Source organism: Equus asinus, chromosome 2, assembly GCF_041296235.1.
Source record: "Equus asinus isolate D_3611 breed Donkey chromosome 2, EquAss-T2T_v2, whole genome shotgun sequence".
NCBI lineage: Eukaryota > Metazoa > Chordata > Mammalia > Perissodactyla > Equidae > Equus > Equus asinus.
In genome coordinates this window covers 10,764,350-10,780,155 of record NC_091791.1, presented here as the reverse complement: position 1 = coordinate 10,780,155, position 15,806 = coordinate 10,764,350, and the positions used below count along the sequence as shown (strand labels likewise).

The 15,806-nt window shown below is 51.0% G+C and overlaps 1 protein-coding gene across 44 annotated transcripts in view; it reads left to right on the top strand.

Annotated features, from left to right (window-relative positions):
- Positions 1 to 15,263, top strand: part of TACC2 (transforming acidic coiled-coil containing protein 2) — a 209,719-nt gene extending 194,456 nt beyond the window's left edge. For all 44 annotated transcript variants that reach the window (XM_014830725.3, XM_014830721.3, XM_070481887.1 and 41 more), the window contains 6 exons: positions 392 to 468; positions 4,171 to 4,214; positions 10,050 to 10,210; positions 10,405 to 10,511; positions 10,907 to 11,027; positions 14,711 to 15,263. In XM_014830725.3, coding sequence (XP_014686211.3) covers positions 392 to 468; positions 4,171 to 4,214; positions 10,050 to 10,210; positions 10,405 to 10,511; positions 10,907 to 11,027; positions 14,711 to 14,776 — 576 coding nt within the window. In that variant the 3' untranslated portion in view covers positions 14,777 to 15,263. The remainder of the gene's footprint in view (positions 1 to 391; positions 469 to 4,170; positions 4,215 to 10,049; positions 10,211 to 10,404; positions 10,512 to 10,906; positions 11,028 to 14,710) is intronic.
- The last annotated feature ends 543 nt before the right edge of the window (positions 15,264 to 15,806 follow it).

Sequence of the window (15,806 nt, the reverse complement as noted above, 5' to 3'; positions counted from 1 at the left end):
GAAATATATATATATACACACACACACACACCCCCACGGTCCACAAAACCAGTGTCTTTGGAAACAGACTTTCTCCTCTGACCACCGCAGGCAGGGATGGTGGCAAATGTGGGCTTTGATCTTTCTGGACACTGTCGTTTAAGGGGGCTTTATGGCCTTGTTTGATTTATAACAAAGATCAGTTGCTGCCCAGGGGGCATGGTGAAAGTCTGATGTCTGGCTTATTTCTGTTTCATACTCGGGGAGAGTCTCTGAGTACAATCCTGCTTGGGTCTAGGAAGTTTTAATTCTTCATGTATTCGATGTCCCCTGGTCTTCAGTCGCTGTGAATTGCTCAGATCTGACTTCACTCATTTGGGGTTAACCTTTCCCCTCTTCTTCCTGATCCTAGATCATAACCAAGGAGAGAGAGGTCTCAGAGTGGAAAGATAAATATGAAGAAAGCAGGCGGGAAGTGATGGAAATGAGGTCAGTTGTGATGCTCCGGCTTCCTGGTCCCTGGGGATGCTCACCTGGGCTTTGATCCCAGCTGGAGCAGCTGTGGCCCGCGTCTTCTAGAGTTATCTTTCCTTTAATACACAAGGGTCATATTTTCACAGAAGTATTTTTAGTATATTACTATTATTAAAATACCATGCACGAGTTAAATAATGCAATCAAATAAATATATGTACAATGAGAAACAATCTCCTTCCTGCTCAGCCTCTAGTCCCACACCCTCAGGTAACTGCTGTGCACTGTTTCTGGTGCATCCTTCAAGAATTTTCCATTTCTGAACGCAAATGTGTGAATGCATCAATATAGCCTCCGTTTTTCTTCAAAAGTGGGGTGAGGAAATATGCCTTATCCTACACGCTTTTTTAACTGAGCATATCTCGGGCAGATTTTTATACATGGCGACCTCATTGTTTAACAGACATTTAATTGTCCCTGTGTGGTTCTGACACAGTCAGTTTCACCGGTCTCCATGGATGAGCTTTTGGGTTATCCCCGACTTTGGGTGGATGGTTTCTTTATTTGCTGCATACTGTGACAGAAGTGTGGCAGCCACCACGTGTGGACTGCCAGCCGTGTGCCGAGCGCTGTGCTTTTGGTTAGACACACGGTCTCTGCGTCTCCCTCCAGAGGGGATCAGCCCTGTCTGACAGTGGAAGGCTCAGGGAGGTTAGGTGACTTTCCCGAGGTCCTGGAGCTTCAAGTTAGAAGAACGTGAATTTGAATCCACCTTTCTGACTCCAAAATACAAACTCTTTTCCCCGTGCCCAGCTGCCTGCCTCCCTTGTTCTCAGCTCCTTTCCTCCTTTGTTTTCTCTCAACACATCATCTTAGAAACTAAGAAACCATCTCTGGGGCTAGAACTTACCCTTGGGATGTGATTTTTAAAACTATATTGCAGGTGGCATTTAAAAAAAATATGTTTTGTTTTGTTTTTTGGTGAGGAAGATTGGCCCTGAGCTAACATCTGTGCCAGTCTTCCTCTAGTTTATATGGGATTCCGCCACAGTGTGGCTTGATGAACAGTGCTAGGTCTGCGCCTGGGATCTGAACCTGCGAATCTCAGGTGGCCAAAGCGGAGCACACAAACTCAACCACTAGGCCACTGGGCCGGCACTGACAGGTGTCATTTTTAAAGCAACTTTGGCCCAAACCTTTGCTGTGACCACCCCGCTCTGGACTGCCCTGTCCAGGTTCTGGCTGCTGCCAGGTCTGAGAACTGCTCATGAGTGGCGCAGTTCATTCTTCCACACACCTGCTCTCTTCAGCACAAAAATTAAGTCATGGATTTTGAATGGCAAGAGACAATTTCGATTAGAGCACAGCCGTTTTAACAAGGTAGAGGATCTGGTACTGTGCTGGGAATCCACAGCAGCCTGTTAAGTCTCAAAGTTTGGGAGTAAGGGAAAGACGGATTTTTAAAACTTGCTCGAAGAATTAGTACACTTACAGTACACTTAATTGCAATAGCAGCTGCTGGTTAATTATCAAAATCAATTGCATTCCTGGCTACTATTTTAAGTAGCAAGCAAATCATTTAGGTAATCATATGCTCCTGTTTTCTGGGTCAAATAGTATCTTCCTGAAAATTCTCCTCTTAGTTTCTTCTTTCTGCTGATGCTTTTTGTGACCATTTCTGGAGGTTAATCTTAGTGTGCTATTTCACATTCAAACTGAGGCCCTGTAGTTGCAGTATTTTAAACTCTCTCTTTTTTTTTTCTTTTGGTAGGGGAGTGGGGGAGGGCACAGGGTGGCTTGTTTTTTGCCTGCACTGAAAATGACAGCAGGCCCCACTGGGAAGGCTGGCAGTTCTGTCTCTGATCCCTTTTGCCTCCCCAGGCAGAAGTAACACATACGGGGGCTCCATGGAATGCTATTTACTAACGGTAGGATTTCAGGTGTCACCGGCTGGCACAGTTGCCCTGGTGTTTGATGGCTCGACTGTCAGCTCTGTCAGCCTCTGGAGTCAGGCTCTGCTTCCTAGCTGCTTCTGGGCCTGTTCCTTAACTCTGTGCCTCACTTTGCTCATCTGTAAAATGGGGGTAAATCACAGTGCTTTGAGGCAGGAGAGTGTGAGGCTTATGAACAAAGGCTTCAGAGGCCAAGGCCTGGATTTGAATCCTCGCTCTGCCTCTTTATAGCCTGAGGATCCTGGAACGGCTCCTGAGTGACCCTGTGCCCCAGTATGCCCATCAACAATTCTGGGGACAGTGATGGCTGCACCTCTTAGGGTCCTTGAGAGAAGGAAATGAAGATACAGTGCGTCTGAAACAGCTTTAGGGCCCTGGTCTCCAGGACTCTAAGAGGACACGTCGCTTACCTGCTGTGGCCGGCCTCTGTCCTTGGCGGTGATGGGTGCAGGCGGGCAGCCTCAAAGATCCGTCACCACTGTGTGACTCCGGATGCAAGGAGGTGTTGTTCAATCACAAAAACACAAAGTGCTTCCATGTAGGATTTAGAAAGAACCCAGGTGGGCTCATGTCGGGGTCTCCTTTCTTTTGGGTCTGCCCTTGAGTGGGGCACTGACCTTGGGACCAAGAAGCCAGCCACAGATGCCCAGCAGCCATGAGGCCTTTAAGCTTTGCAGAGTGCATTCTGCTTTCATTGTCCTTTTCAACCTCATTTAATTCCCCCCACAGCCCTGAAAGTCAGGGTCTGGGGTCGCTCTCAGTCTACCAGGGAGTAAGCTGAGCCCCCAGCATCTGTGACTGACTTGTCCAAATCACGCGGCTGGGAGAGGCAGGGCCAGCTGTAATCAGGGTCCGGGTCTGTTGGTGGCTAGCAGCTCTTGGACTCTTGTGGAGGGCCATTATTGGATGATGTAAGTGAAACCCCCAAGTCTTTTTTGAGAGCCTCCTTCCAGAAAGTTGAGTTTGGAGGGAGGGCTGCTTCACTCCTGGGTCCTCCCACCTGGGGGCAGCAGTGAGGCAGTCTCACCAGCAGGAGATCTTAGTGCTTTTGTGCAGCTACTGTTTAGTGAGGCTACCCAAGAAGTGCAAGTATTTTCTCCCCCTACCCCCACCCGCCCGTTGCCAAACACAGGTGACTAAGAAGTGGCCCCTAGGCCTTCAGGAGCTTCTACTCACGTACTATGATGTCAGGTATATGAGATGTTTTAGAAGAAGTTTCAGATAAAATGTTATAGAGTTCCAAGGAGAAATCAAGGAAGGCTCCCTGGAGGAAGTAGCATTTGAATTGGACTTTGAATAACAGATAGACAATGAGAGGTGGAAATAGGGGAAGTGAACAACATGAGCAGGGTCATGGAGGTGAGAAAGCCCAGAGCAAACAAAAAATTATTTGTTGTCGTTGAACTGTCATGTTCACGCAGTGGCGTGGAAGGAGGTAAGATTGCTGAGGGAGATCAGGCCTGGGTGCGGAAGGCTTCAGTGGCCAGGCTGAAGGTTTGGCTTATTTTTTTCTCAGTGGACAGTGCGGGGGACACTGAAGGTTTTGCACAGGGGAGTGATGCGTTCAGAGTTGTGCACTAGGAAGTGAGCCTGTTTGGGTGTGCCAGGAGAGGGTTGAGGTTGGAGGTGACCCTAGAAGTGTGAGAAATGACACGTGTCCTCTTGTACATTGGTCAGGCTGTTGATGTCCAGCACATGGGCCCCCGTGTGAAATTAAAAACTGTTCTGTTGTCATGGTTCCAACATGCTGTCACTTCTCTTACAGGAAAATAGTGGCCGAGTATGAGAAGACCATCGCCCAGATGATAGGTGGGTGTCCCGGCCGGCGGGGCCCAGCCTGCCCTGAGGTTTCTAGGCTCTGGGGAGGGCTTTGCAGGTAGACACTGCGCATGTTCCTCCTAGGCTCCTCTCGGAGCGTGAAGTCCTTCAGGGAGGGGCCAGAACATCCCAGAATGTGGCTTCACCCCAGGGCAATGAGCCTGGGGACCTCCCGGAAACACCTGCTCAAATGTGTTAGCATTATGCATGGCTCCGGGAAGCCGTGGCAGTCACCTCGATGGCCACCGTTTGAGCAGCCAGGACTGTCCACCTCGTGGAGAAAGAGATTTGGGTTGTTTCCTGGGATGTTTGGGGGCTTTTTTGCTCATGGGAGAGACTAAGAATCAAATCCTTAAACCCTAATTTAGTCTAGAGTCAAGTGACAGAATACCCCATCCAGCCCTTACACAAGGGTCTAGGACAAGGACAGTAGAACACGTGGCAATCCAGCTGTCCGCCCCTGCTTCTGCCTGTGTTATGGCAGACCGTGTTAACTAGTCACCACGCTCTTTCTCACCGAGGTTGGACACTGCCTCAGAATCCATCTTAACACAGTATCCCAGGCAGCCAGTACTGACAGATTCCTTTGGTCTACAATAAAAGAAGGGCGCAAGTCACAAGTTATACACACCTGGCTCTTTTTTTTTCTTTTGTAAATAATGAAAAAAGATCTTGCAGAAATTCTAAGCCCAAGTTTTTACACTAATGATCACTAGTCAAAAATGATGTTATGACTCTAGGGGGTTGAGGAGTTGTTTATTTATTCGCTTAGGTCTGGGATACCAGTCTTTAAAAAATCTTTTCCTCCTGAAGACATCCGGAGAAAGACCCCAGCTCACCACAGACTGCAGTTTCTGTGTCCAGTCTTGACGCCGTGCCAGCAGATGACGCCCCTCCTCAAACGTTTGGGGGTGCGTCACACCGCACCTCTGGCTTGTCCCACCATGAATATGACAGCAGCCTTGGGAGTGTGAGGAGGCCAGTAGCTGAGTGCCCCCATTCAAAGGGGCTTTAGTTTTGAGTTATTATAATAAAAGGCCATTTCTCCCGGAGCTCAGGGGGGAAGCCCGTTCAGGTGTTTCTAAGGCTCAGCCTCCCGGGGTCTGCTGTCTATAAACTGAAGCCTCTTCATTCAGTTGGTATAACAATTTATGATGCGTTTGGAGGAGGTGAAACAAAACTCTTGGAACTGAAACTGCCAGTAAAGGTGGTTGAGATGGGGGATTTATGTCTTCCAATATACGGCGTTTGGCAAGCCGAGCTCAACCTTTTGGCCTCCTGGAGTCTTGGGAGGTGCAAACGTCACTCAGACCTACCGTGGCTCATCTGGAAACAGCCTCCTGCGTCTCAGAGTCATGCATCCTTATTTTTGCTCTTGGTGATGACGTTTAGGCCAACATTGAAATGGGGTAAAAGGACGTGAGCCTTCGCCCTGACCGCAGGCTGCCCAGAGCCATCTTTTACGCTCCGCTGGCAGTTTTGATGGGAGCAGACGTTCCCTCTTGAAAACTAAAAGAGCAGGGATCTCTCCAGTTCACCTGGGTGGACTGTCCTCGTGACAAAAACTGTTCAACTCTGATGCTTTCCTCACAGCGTATTTCCAGGTGACAGTAGTTAGAAAATTTTCAGTTCCCCACAGTCTGAGGATATGTGGGACCCTGACTCCAGGGACTGTGGCCACATGCCCACCCCCTCCCCCAGGTCCCCGTACCCCGCCCCCGGAGAGCTGGTCTGTTTGGCCTAAGGGTCCCTCTCTTCAAGAGCTGTGAACTTGGCCCTTTTTAGCATTTTCCTGTTTGGGGGTGTTCGAGCCACCCGCAGTGGCTCCGTGAGACTCCAGCAACCCTGGCTGGAAGCAGCATTGTCACTCAGGGTGGTGTCACACCGTGTGTCCGTTTCTTGTTCCCCATCCTCACGCTCCCATTCACTGCCACTTTTCCAGAACTGTTCTCATCAGAAAGGTGGCACGTCCGTGGTTTTCACCCATCGGTCACTGTTGCAGGTCATTGATTAGGGCCCTTGTAGATTTCGGGGTCCTCATGTCCTTGTAGAAGATGGTGTGGGCCCAGGGCACGGCTGGGACCTGCTGTGGCTGTGGGTGGGACCTGCTTTCTTTCTGGGCAGGTCTCCATATGTGGCAGCACATCCGCATGTCTCATCTGGATTCCATATTTTTCTTGTTGTTTTCACTCACTCAATCAGCATTCCTCATGGACGGGAAACTCAGGCCCAGAGAGCTTGGCAGTTCAGGACCAGAGCGAACGTAATAGCGTTTTGAATTTAAAACCAGTTTCCACCTCACCTACTCGAGCCCTTCCTGGCTCCAGGCAGGCTCTGTGGCCCCCATTTAACCTCCACAAATGCTCCACACCGGGGTGACATCTGTCCTGCCATCATTGTCTGTTCTTATCGTGTGTTACTAAAGAGAATATGTTTTATTAAGTTCAAATATTGAATATTTAGAATTCAGAACAGAGATTTCTGTGCTTTCTGCATTCCAGGTTGTTGCAATTGATTTTTTTTTCTGCTCTCCTAACAACTGCCCTGATTATCTGTTTTGCTTCCATTTTCTGTTGCTTCTTGCCCTTTGCTTGCAAAACAAACAGGCAAGCCTGGTAAGTAAATGCTTTTCACCTAATTTGACACCTGCCCATTGCAACCCTCATTTGTTTGTTTTTCTATTTTTGTTACTTTTGCTTTTGTGTGTTTGCCACATTCCCCACATGGTTTCATCAGGTTTTGCCTGAAAAAGCCAGAAAAATCTCCAGGGGCATTGTTTTGCTGTTGAGGCTAGAGCACCTTTGGTTTGGGGCTGATTTCCTGATTTGAAGAACCTAACAGGGTTTGTAATTTATGCAAAGATCCGTGAAGTGCTCCCACCTCCCCCAAACTCCTGGGAACTGGGAAATCTGTTTTTCCAGGGGTTATCTGGGGAGGAAAGGAAACCTGAGGCCGCTGGGTCTTAGGTCCAGGAAGTCAGATGGACTCCATTTGATAAATGGCTCCTTTACCGGCCAAGTGAAACGTACACATGCTTGAGACCGGCCGGAAGGCACACTGTGCAGTGAGGAAGGCTGAGGAGGCAGCTCACGTTCAAAGGATGAAAACAAACATTTGGCACTCGCAAAACTGCCAAACGCCCTTTCTTTTAGGAGTCTAGATGGAACAAGCTGATTGCTGGCAGTTCTGTTCTCACTTATGTTAAAAAGCTCCCCCTCCGTGCGTCACTGTGGTGTGACATCATGCCAGTTTGGGAATGCCGATGATGTTGTTGATAACAGTCATTGACACTGGGTTCTTACTACATGGCGAGCACTTCATATACATTCTCTCGTTTAATCTTCCCCCAAACACCATGAGACACATACTGTGATCCCCTTTCAGGGGAGGAGGCTGAGACAGAGGTTGTTAGCCCCGCCCACGCTCTCACAGCTGGGACATGGCAGAGGCAGGACTAGAACTGGGGTGGTCAGACTCAGAAGCGTGGGTTCTTCGCCTCCGCCCTGGTGGCGGGAGCTCTGAGCGCCAGGCTTGCAGAGACGTCAGGCATCCTCTGGGCCAGTGGGTCTCCCAGCATGCTCCCCGGACCAGCCGCCTCAGCATCACTGGGGACCTTGTCCCAGATGCAGATCCTTGGCCCCACCCCAGGCCTACTGAGTCAGAACCCTCTGAGGGGGGGTGTAGCAATCTGTGTTTGAACAAGCCCCCAGCTGATTCGGATGCACACTCACATGTGAGAACCCCTTCATTTGGAAATGAGGCCCCGAGAGTCAGGACTTATGAGCAAGTTTATCTCAGGGCAGGAGCTGAAACCAGGACATGGCCTTCCTGTTCTGTGCTCTCCCCTCTACACCACATGGCGAGAATATGCCTGACTTCAGATACAGAAAGATGCCCATCAACTCTAAGGGAAAAGAACCCAAAGCAACATTGGCTTTTAAGGGTGCTGTGTCCTTCCAGGTCAGTTACTAAGAGTCTGTGGAGACGTGCTTACGAGCACGGCTTTGGGTTTGGGGCTGGCTCTGCCGCTGCCTCAGTGAGCGAGTGACTTAGCTCCTAAGCCCCCGTTCACCTTCTGTGAAATGGAGATGAGAAACCTGCCCGGGTTGTTGCAAGGCCCCACTGGCTCATCCATTGCACGGGCGTGGGTCGAGGTGTCATGTGAGTCAGGCCCCTCCTGGGCCCTGGGACAGAGCAGTGGACAAAACTGACTCAGGACCCTGCCCTTGTGGAGCGTGCGTTGTGGGGGAGACGGGCAGCCGACAGGCACGTGCACGTGTGCACAGGCACGCACAGCCATCTGATAGAATGAAGGAGTGGCGCTGCTGGGGAGAGAATGAAGGACTAGACGTGGGAGGCGTTTCCCACGGGTGCTCAGAGAAGGCGCCTCTGGGGAGGCGACCTGGGATCAGGGACCTGAGTGAGCGAGGGGGAGCCATGGGACGCTCCGGGGCCTGCGTTCCCCGCTGTGGGCACAGCAGTGCTGAGCCCTGGAACAGCACCACCTGGGACGTGGAGGCCACTGTAGCTGCAGCCGGGAGGGCAGAGAGCAGAGCGTGTGGGGAAGGAGTTTGGCTTTTGTTCCCCATGCAGGGGGAGGCCCTGAGGGGCTCTGAGCAGGAGTGAGGTGACCCGATTTGCACTTGTGGAAGCTTGGTCTGGCTGCTGGGTGCTGGCTTAGGGGCATTAAAAAGAGAACAGTCAGCATGGCACTGACATTTGGAGGGGCCAGGACTCCCTGCCGCTGCTCATCTGGCTGTTACCATTTGCAGATGCGATCCATCCTTCAGCAGCCAGCCCTTGGAGGCAGTCCTGGGTAGCAGGCAGGCTCATCCCAGGTGACCTGGGGCTGAGACGGAAGGACAGATCTGCAGAGTTCTTTCCCCCAGGAGCGCTGAGCGGGAGCTTCTCCCTTCCCCACTCTGCTGTCACCAGAGTTTCAGACAGATAGAACAAATGGTTCCTCACCCACCTGGACCAGTGATGGATCAGCACACAAAACAGAGCACCGTGCAGGCGAGGGGCTTGTGTGTGGAGTGGTCAGAGAAAGACTTTCTTATAAAGATTAGGTGGTTTTCAGGACGTTTGGGGCAGAATATTAGCTTGTGGTGGCCCAGAGAGGTGGGGTGGAGGACAGAGCTGTCGCCTTCCCCAGGATCAGCCACTCTGACCCCAGCCAGAATTTCATGCTTTTGTACACAACTGAGAAACTCACTTTGACAGAAACAGCTCCATTTTTCTTGGAGTTCAGACACCTGTTCTGTCAAAGGAAATGTCTGTTTCTGTGTGAAGCAGAATTTCAAGGCAACGGTTATGTAGGCTTTAGAGTTCAGGGGATGTTTTAAGGATGAAGAAACCTTCTTCTTTTCCACGATCATCTCTTTATTTTGCTAACAGTTAGGAAGGCCGTCCCCGTGCAGCCCAGAACACTGCACTTTTTAATCTTGCCCAACACGATGAAGTCGTGCTGTTTTACTTTTTTATCTTACGGATCTGTTTGCTGTGAACAACCGGATAGAATCAGTGGGGTCTCCAGTGTAGATTTTTAAGGGGCTGCATCGACGAGGTTCAAGAACACTGGCCAGTGTCCGTGCCGTCTAATACAGCGCCGGCCCAGGCCTGGGATGCCGGGGCCATGGGTTTCGTGCCTTTGGAGACGGACTCTGGGTGGGCTCAGGAGAGTGGGTCCATCTGAACAAAAAGCCAAGATCTGAGATGCCTGCTGGTTGGGCTGTGTTGCATCCAAGGCCTTCGCTTCCCGAGGCCCCTGAGCTCAGGTTCGGATTCCGTGGGCTTCATCGTTTGGCCCCTTGTCTCTCCTGCCAGAGGATGAACAGAGGGAGAAGTCAGTCTCCCACCAAACGGTCCAGCAGCTGGTCCTGGAGAAGGAGCAAGCCCTGGCTGACCTGAACTCTGTGGAGAAGTCTCTGGCCGATCTCTTCAGGAGATACGAGAAGATGAAAGAGGTCCTGGAGGGCTTCCGCAAGGTGCGTTTGTGTTCAGGGCCAGCGCGTGTGGGCGGGAGAGGGTGGAACAGGTTGGGAGAGATTGGGGGACATTCTGGAAGGTGTCCTCACAGGCTGGGGAGTCGGACTTGGCTGGCCAGGGTTACACCTTATTGGGGTTTGCAACCCTCGTCAGCGTTTCTCTGTGGGCTTGACCGTGTCCTCTGTCGTGTCAGAATGAAGAGGTGCTGAAGAAGTGTGCACAGGAGTACCTGTCCCGAGTGAGGAAGGAGGAGCAGAGGTACCAGGCCCTGAAGGTGCATGCGGAGGAGAAGCTGGACAGGTACCACGCCCGGGTCTGCTCCCACGGGCCTCTCAGCAGCCCCTGCCAAGGCAGGCCGGGGGCTCCGATGGCACCCTTGACGTTAGCCTGGGAAGGGCGGATATTCTGCGCATTTTTTCAGTATGATTCATGATACGAGTGCACGCTCAGTGGGCGTGCATTTTGCTAATTAAGGGATAGGTTGTGATGTCCAGGGCACCCTCGAAGCACCTGGACATTGTGGGAACGGGGTTGGAGGTGGGCAGTTCTCACGGGCTCCTGTGCTGGGTTCCTGTCACTAGGAGCTGGAGCCAGACAGTTGCCCCCGTCCAGAATTGGGAGGAGGAGGGTGGGAGACATCTACAGGGGAGGGTGACCATTTCTGAGCTCCTCATGCCCTCGCCCCGTTCCCACAGGGCCAACGCCGAGATTGCCCAGGTCCGGGGTAAGGCCCAGCAGGAGCAGGCTGCCTACCAGGCCAGCCTGCGGAAGGAGCAGCTGCGAGTGGATGCTCTGGAAAGAACACTGGAGCAGAAGGTAACAGGCCGAGGGGGCGGCCTCCAGGCCAGTGGGGCTGGCCAGACCCTCAGATAAACAGACTGGGCTTCCCTGCGCCCACAGCAGCTCTGGGGACAGGCTGCACAGCAGCGGCGCTCCCAGGACAAGTTCACGCTCCATGAGCTCTCCTCGCTCTCCCTCTGGAAGATCCAGTTTAATGCAGCTCTGAGCCTGGCCTCCTTTCTGCCTTTCCTGAATGGCTGCCTGCTTGGCTGTTTATTGCTGTTTTTCATTCCTTTTCAACTTTCATTCATTCGTCAAATATTTACCAAGCACCTACAACGCGCAGGCATGGTTCTTTAGTCCCTGCACCATGCTTGCCTGTGAGTGGATGGGGTCCCCACCAGACCCCTGGCAGAGACAACCGGCTGATGCAGAAAAGGGGCCATGTCAAGATCATAAGGGCCCCCAGATGTCCTCTTATTTCCATGGCTGGGGGATCCTCCTGAGGTCCCTCAGCTTTTCCCCAGCTTTCCTGATTTCCAATCTAGTGCTCAGTCCACTGTACACACTGTCTCCTTGGGTGTGAGAGGACATGAGAGGCCACTTCTGCCGGGAGCGCCATATGAGTCTGAGTCTGGATGGGTGTAAGCCAGGCAGGCCCCTCCCTGGCTATGTCTCTAGAAGGGGAGTTTGCAGACATGCACCCCTGTTCTGGTTGACTTACTGAGCCTTCGGATTCCCCTGGCTGGTCATCAGAGAGCCCAGTGACCTTGGGTAGCATCGCTTCTCATGCATTTGGGCCTTGATGAGCAGTCATGGAGAGTCCTTCATAGGCAGGTGGCATCAGGGGTCCCGCATATCTCCCAAATGGCCTCTGCTAACCCAGAAGCACCCAGCCAGCCTCAGAGTGGCCCCTTTCCTGTGCCTGCACCTGGCCAGGTTCCAGCGGGGCTGGCTGTGGTCCCGAGGGTTCTGGGCCGAGCAGAACACAGGTGCTGCCTCGCACTTCACCTACCTGACATCAGGGAAAGAGCCCTGGGACGCGGGAGACTCAGGTCCTTGCCCCACCCTGCCAGCCTCTCACTTCACCTTGGTTTCTAGGTTTGTAACTTTGGAGGATTAAACCAGAAGATCTAGAAGGTTCCTTCTAGTCCTGAGAATTATACGGCTCTATTAGTCGAATGAATTTCCCTGTATCCAAGTCTAACCACAGCTCAGGCTCTGCCTGGCCGTGTGTCCCACGGCCCGTTCCTGGTTATCCAGAATTCAGACAACTAGAAAACGCACGTTGCCAGATCATGATTTTCCTCTTAGGATGAAAAAGACAAATTACTACCAGACAGTTTAATATCAGAGTTGTATTTTTAAAAAAGAAAGAGCCTGGACTATGCCAAATATGTTCAGCCTCTATTTTCCAGGCTCTGATCATTATTCTTTGCACTAACCACAGAGACAAGCAATACAGTCAGAACTGTCAAACGCAGGCGTTTCCTCAATCCATATTTATTGAGCATCACTCCAGTTTTACTGCTGAATCGGTGTTTATTTTTGTTTTCTGAATGTCAATAATCCACATATAGCATACTCGGTGACTTTTGAAAAATGGAATATTCCTTTACGTTAAAGCCCACATTCCACAGTGGTTTTGGGTTTGGCCGTTGTGCATCAGCGTTTCTAGATGGGAAAGGTAGCAGTGCTGGTGTTGGAGATCGTTCCCTCCTGCTTCCGTCGGGATGTGACAGTGTTGAAGTCCCATCACAGCATTAGCTAAAACCATAGAGGTAAAACCGGAATCAGCATGGGTGTTTTCCAGGCACCTGGCCCATGCAGATTATCACAGTTGCAAAATGAAGGTGATGCTAAATTTTCTGGCAAACTCAAAGTCCAGGAAGAAAGCAAGTGGGATTGCACAGTTTGGGACAACAGAGAAGATACAAACATAGCTGCAAACGTAATTTTATCTTAAACGCAAGCTCAGGAGGAATGAGTTAATCACATGGGTTCTTCACTAAAGGACTTTACGTGATACAGAGGGGCCAGTCTCTCTTCTAAAGAGATTCCTTTTGCCCAGTCGAGACTTTGTAAAGTGAGCTGGGACTTTTGTCCCCGGGAGCTGAGCCCTGTGATGGGGCGGTTTGCTGGGCAGTGGGCCGACGGTGCCAGGATAGAGCTTGGAGAACCTCCAGGCCTTGGTAGCTGCCGGCTCTGCTAGTGCCTCCCAACCATCGGTTCCTGGACATTATGTTTAATAAGTAAGATAGCAGAGCCGTATAGGAGGCAGGCCAGCCTGAATTTGTGTTCCGGGCTTGCCATGACTGACCTGCTGTGTGACCTTAAATTAAGCACAACGCTTAACCTCTCTGAGCCTAAGTTTCCTCACTGAAAAGTGGAGTTAATAATAGCTTCCCTTCAGGGACTGTCATGAGAACTGAGGGACTTGCTGCCTGAGTGTATTTAGCGTGGTGACTGGCACATGGTAAGCACTCCAGTAAGGTGAAAAATCACCCCTAGCAGCCCCAGCACTGGCAATAATAGTAATTTCAGGATTGGCGGTTAGTGCCGCGTCTCGTGCAGAGCCCCATCTTCCAACAGGAATTTCAGGGCCCCTCTGAACTGAGCCTCTCAGAGCTGCGCACTCCAGAAGGGAGGTGGCCAAGGAGATGCTCCCAGCAGGGGCTGGTGGCGGGCTGCAGTGGGCACTGAACTTCTCCACTGAGGAGGCCGCATCTCCCCAGGCCCTGGCACCGTGAGGAGCACCAGGAGCCCAACCCGGAAGCATAGGACACGTAGCTCCGTGCCGGGATGTGTCTCGGGGAGTTCTGAGCTTTCCCAGTATGGGTCTCAGTACGTACGCTCAGGGGACAAGCTTGTGGTTAAGACTCGCCTTCCCTGGGGACCTCCAGGAAACGCTGGCTGCAAAATGTTCCCGTGGTGCTGGAAGGATCCAGCCCCCTTGTGGGGGGCCGTTCGAGATTGCCTGTTGAGCCAGATCAGTGTGAGGCTCCGCATCCAGTGCATCCGAGAGCAGAGCTGCACCTGCCAAGACAAGGAGTCGTCCCGCTGGATCTCCGCTCTTAGAGGATGGACAGTTGTTGTTGTCGGATCATCGGTGCGAGACGATCGCGTTGCTTCCCCTTGACGGGCCCTGAGAGGACGAGCAAGGCCAGGCCTGAGGACCCCCTGAAGCCATCTTGCACCTGCCCCCGCCTCTCTCCATGATCCCTTGTATCCACGGCACTGCCTCATTGGGCATCCTCTGAATAAAGCCAGTGATCCCCATTCATTGGAGCATTGCTCCAAAAAGCCACTGAAGAGCTCACCCCAGACCATCCTTTTGTGTCCATGTCCTTCAGAGGCAAATAGCAGGAAGAGAACCAATGCTAGTTAAGCCTTTACTGTGCGCTGGCCACTGTGCTGGGGAACTTTACACTTCTTACCTTATTTAATTCTCAGACAGATGTTATCATCAACATTTTAGAGATAAGGAAATCAAGGCTCAGAGAGGTCGTGTAACTTGCCCAAGGTCACACAGCTAGAGCTGGGATGTGTACTTAGATTGTTTGGCTCCAAGTCACTTCTCTCACTGCTTCAGATAATTTCAGGGGGACTGAGAGGCCTGGAGAACCTCGTGCCCCTAAAAAGCCCAATGACCATTCTTATTGACTTGATTTCAAACCACCAAGAGATTTCAGTAACCTCTTTGTTGTCTTCACTTTCAGAATAAAGAGATAGAAGAACTCACCAAGATTTGTGATGAACTGATTGCCAAAATGGGGAAAAGCTAACTTTGAACCAAACGTCTGGCCTTGACCGTTGCGTGCAATATGACCGTCAGCACACTGCTGTCCCCCGGTTACGCGGACAGGTTCTGTTTTCACTTTCCGTATGCACTACTGTATTTCCTTTCTAAATAAAGTTGATCTGATTGTATGCAGTACTAAGGAGACTATCAGAATTTCTTGCTATTGGTTTGCATTTTCCTAGTATAATTCATAGCAAGTTGACCTCAGAGTTCCTGTATCAGGGAGATTGTCTGATTCTCTAACAAAAGACACATTGCTGACCTTGGCCTTGCCCTTGTCCCCGAGTTCCCAGGGTGAGCAGCTTTTGGATTTCATATGAACATGTACAGCTTGCACAGGGACTCTCGCCTTAAGGAGTGTAAACTTGATCTGCATTTACTGATTTGTTAAAAAAAAAAAAAAGAAAATGCATGTTTCAAATAAGATTCTCTATTGTAAATAAATTTTTTTCTTTGGATCTTGGCAATAAGTGTGGCTACAGTTTATTTTCTGGGAAGGGTTGGGTGGTTTCTTGCCTTTGTTAAATCCTATCAGATCTGGCCTTTCTCTCTCCTCTGTCTGGGTCCATTTCTTTGTCCGCAGATGTAACTCACATTTCCTTCGTTGATGTGGCTGTGTTGGTAAGGTGAAGCTAATGAGAAATATTGACTTCCTGCTTACTTGATTAAGTGAGTGTATTGAATTAGTTTAGTTGTTTTTACAATGTCTCTTTGACTTTAGGGGCAAAATCCATTTCCTATGATTGGCTCGAGGAAGCAGCAGGCTGTCACTCCTCCGTGCGTTCTGCTAGTGTGTTCAGATCAACCCTGAGACGCTGCCCCTTCCCCTCTGAAGGCTTCGTAAAGGGCAGGCAGTTACCTGTGGGAGACAGGTGATTAATTAGAGATGTGCCTGCTGTTAGATTCGTAATTGCCCCTGACTCTCTCCGGGACCCCAGGTTGAGGGGTGTGTTTATAGCGGGAGTGAGGCGGTGGGACGGTGTCTCGTTTCCCATCACCGCCGTAACAAATCA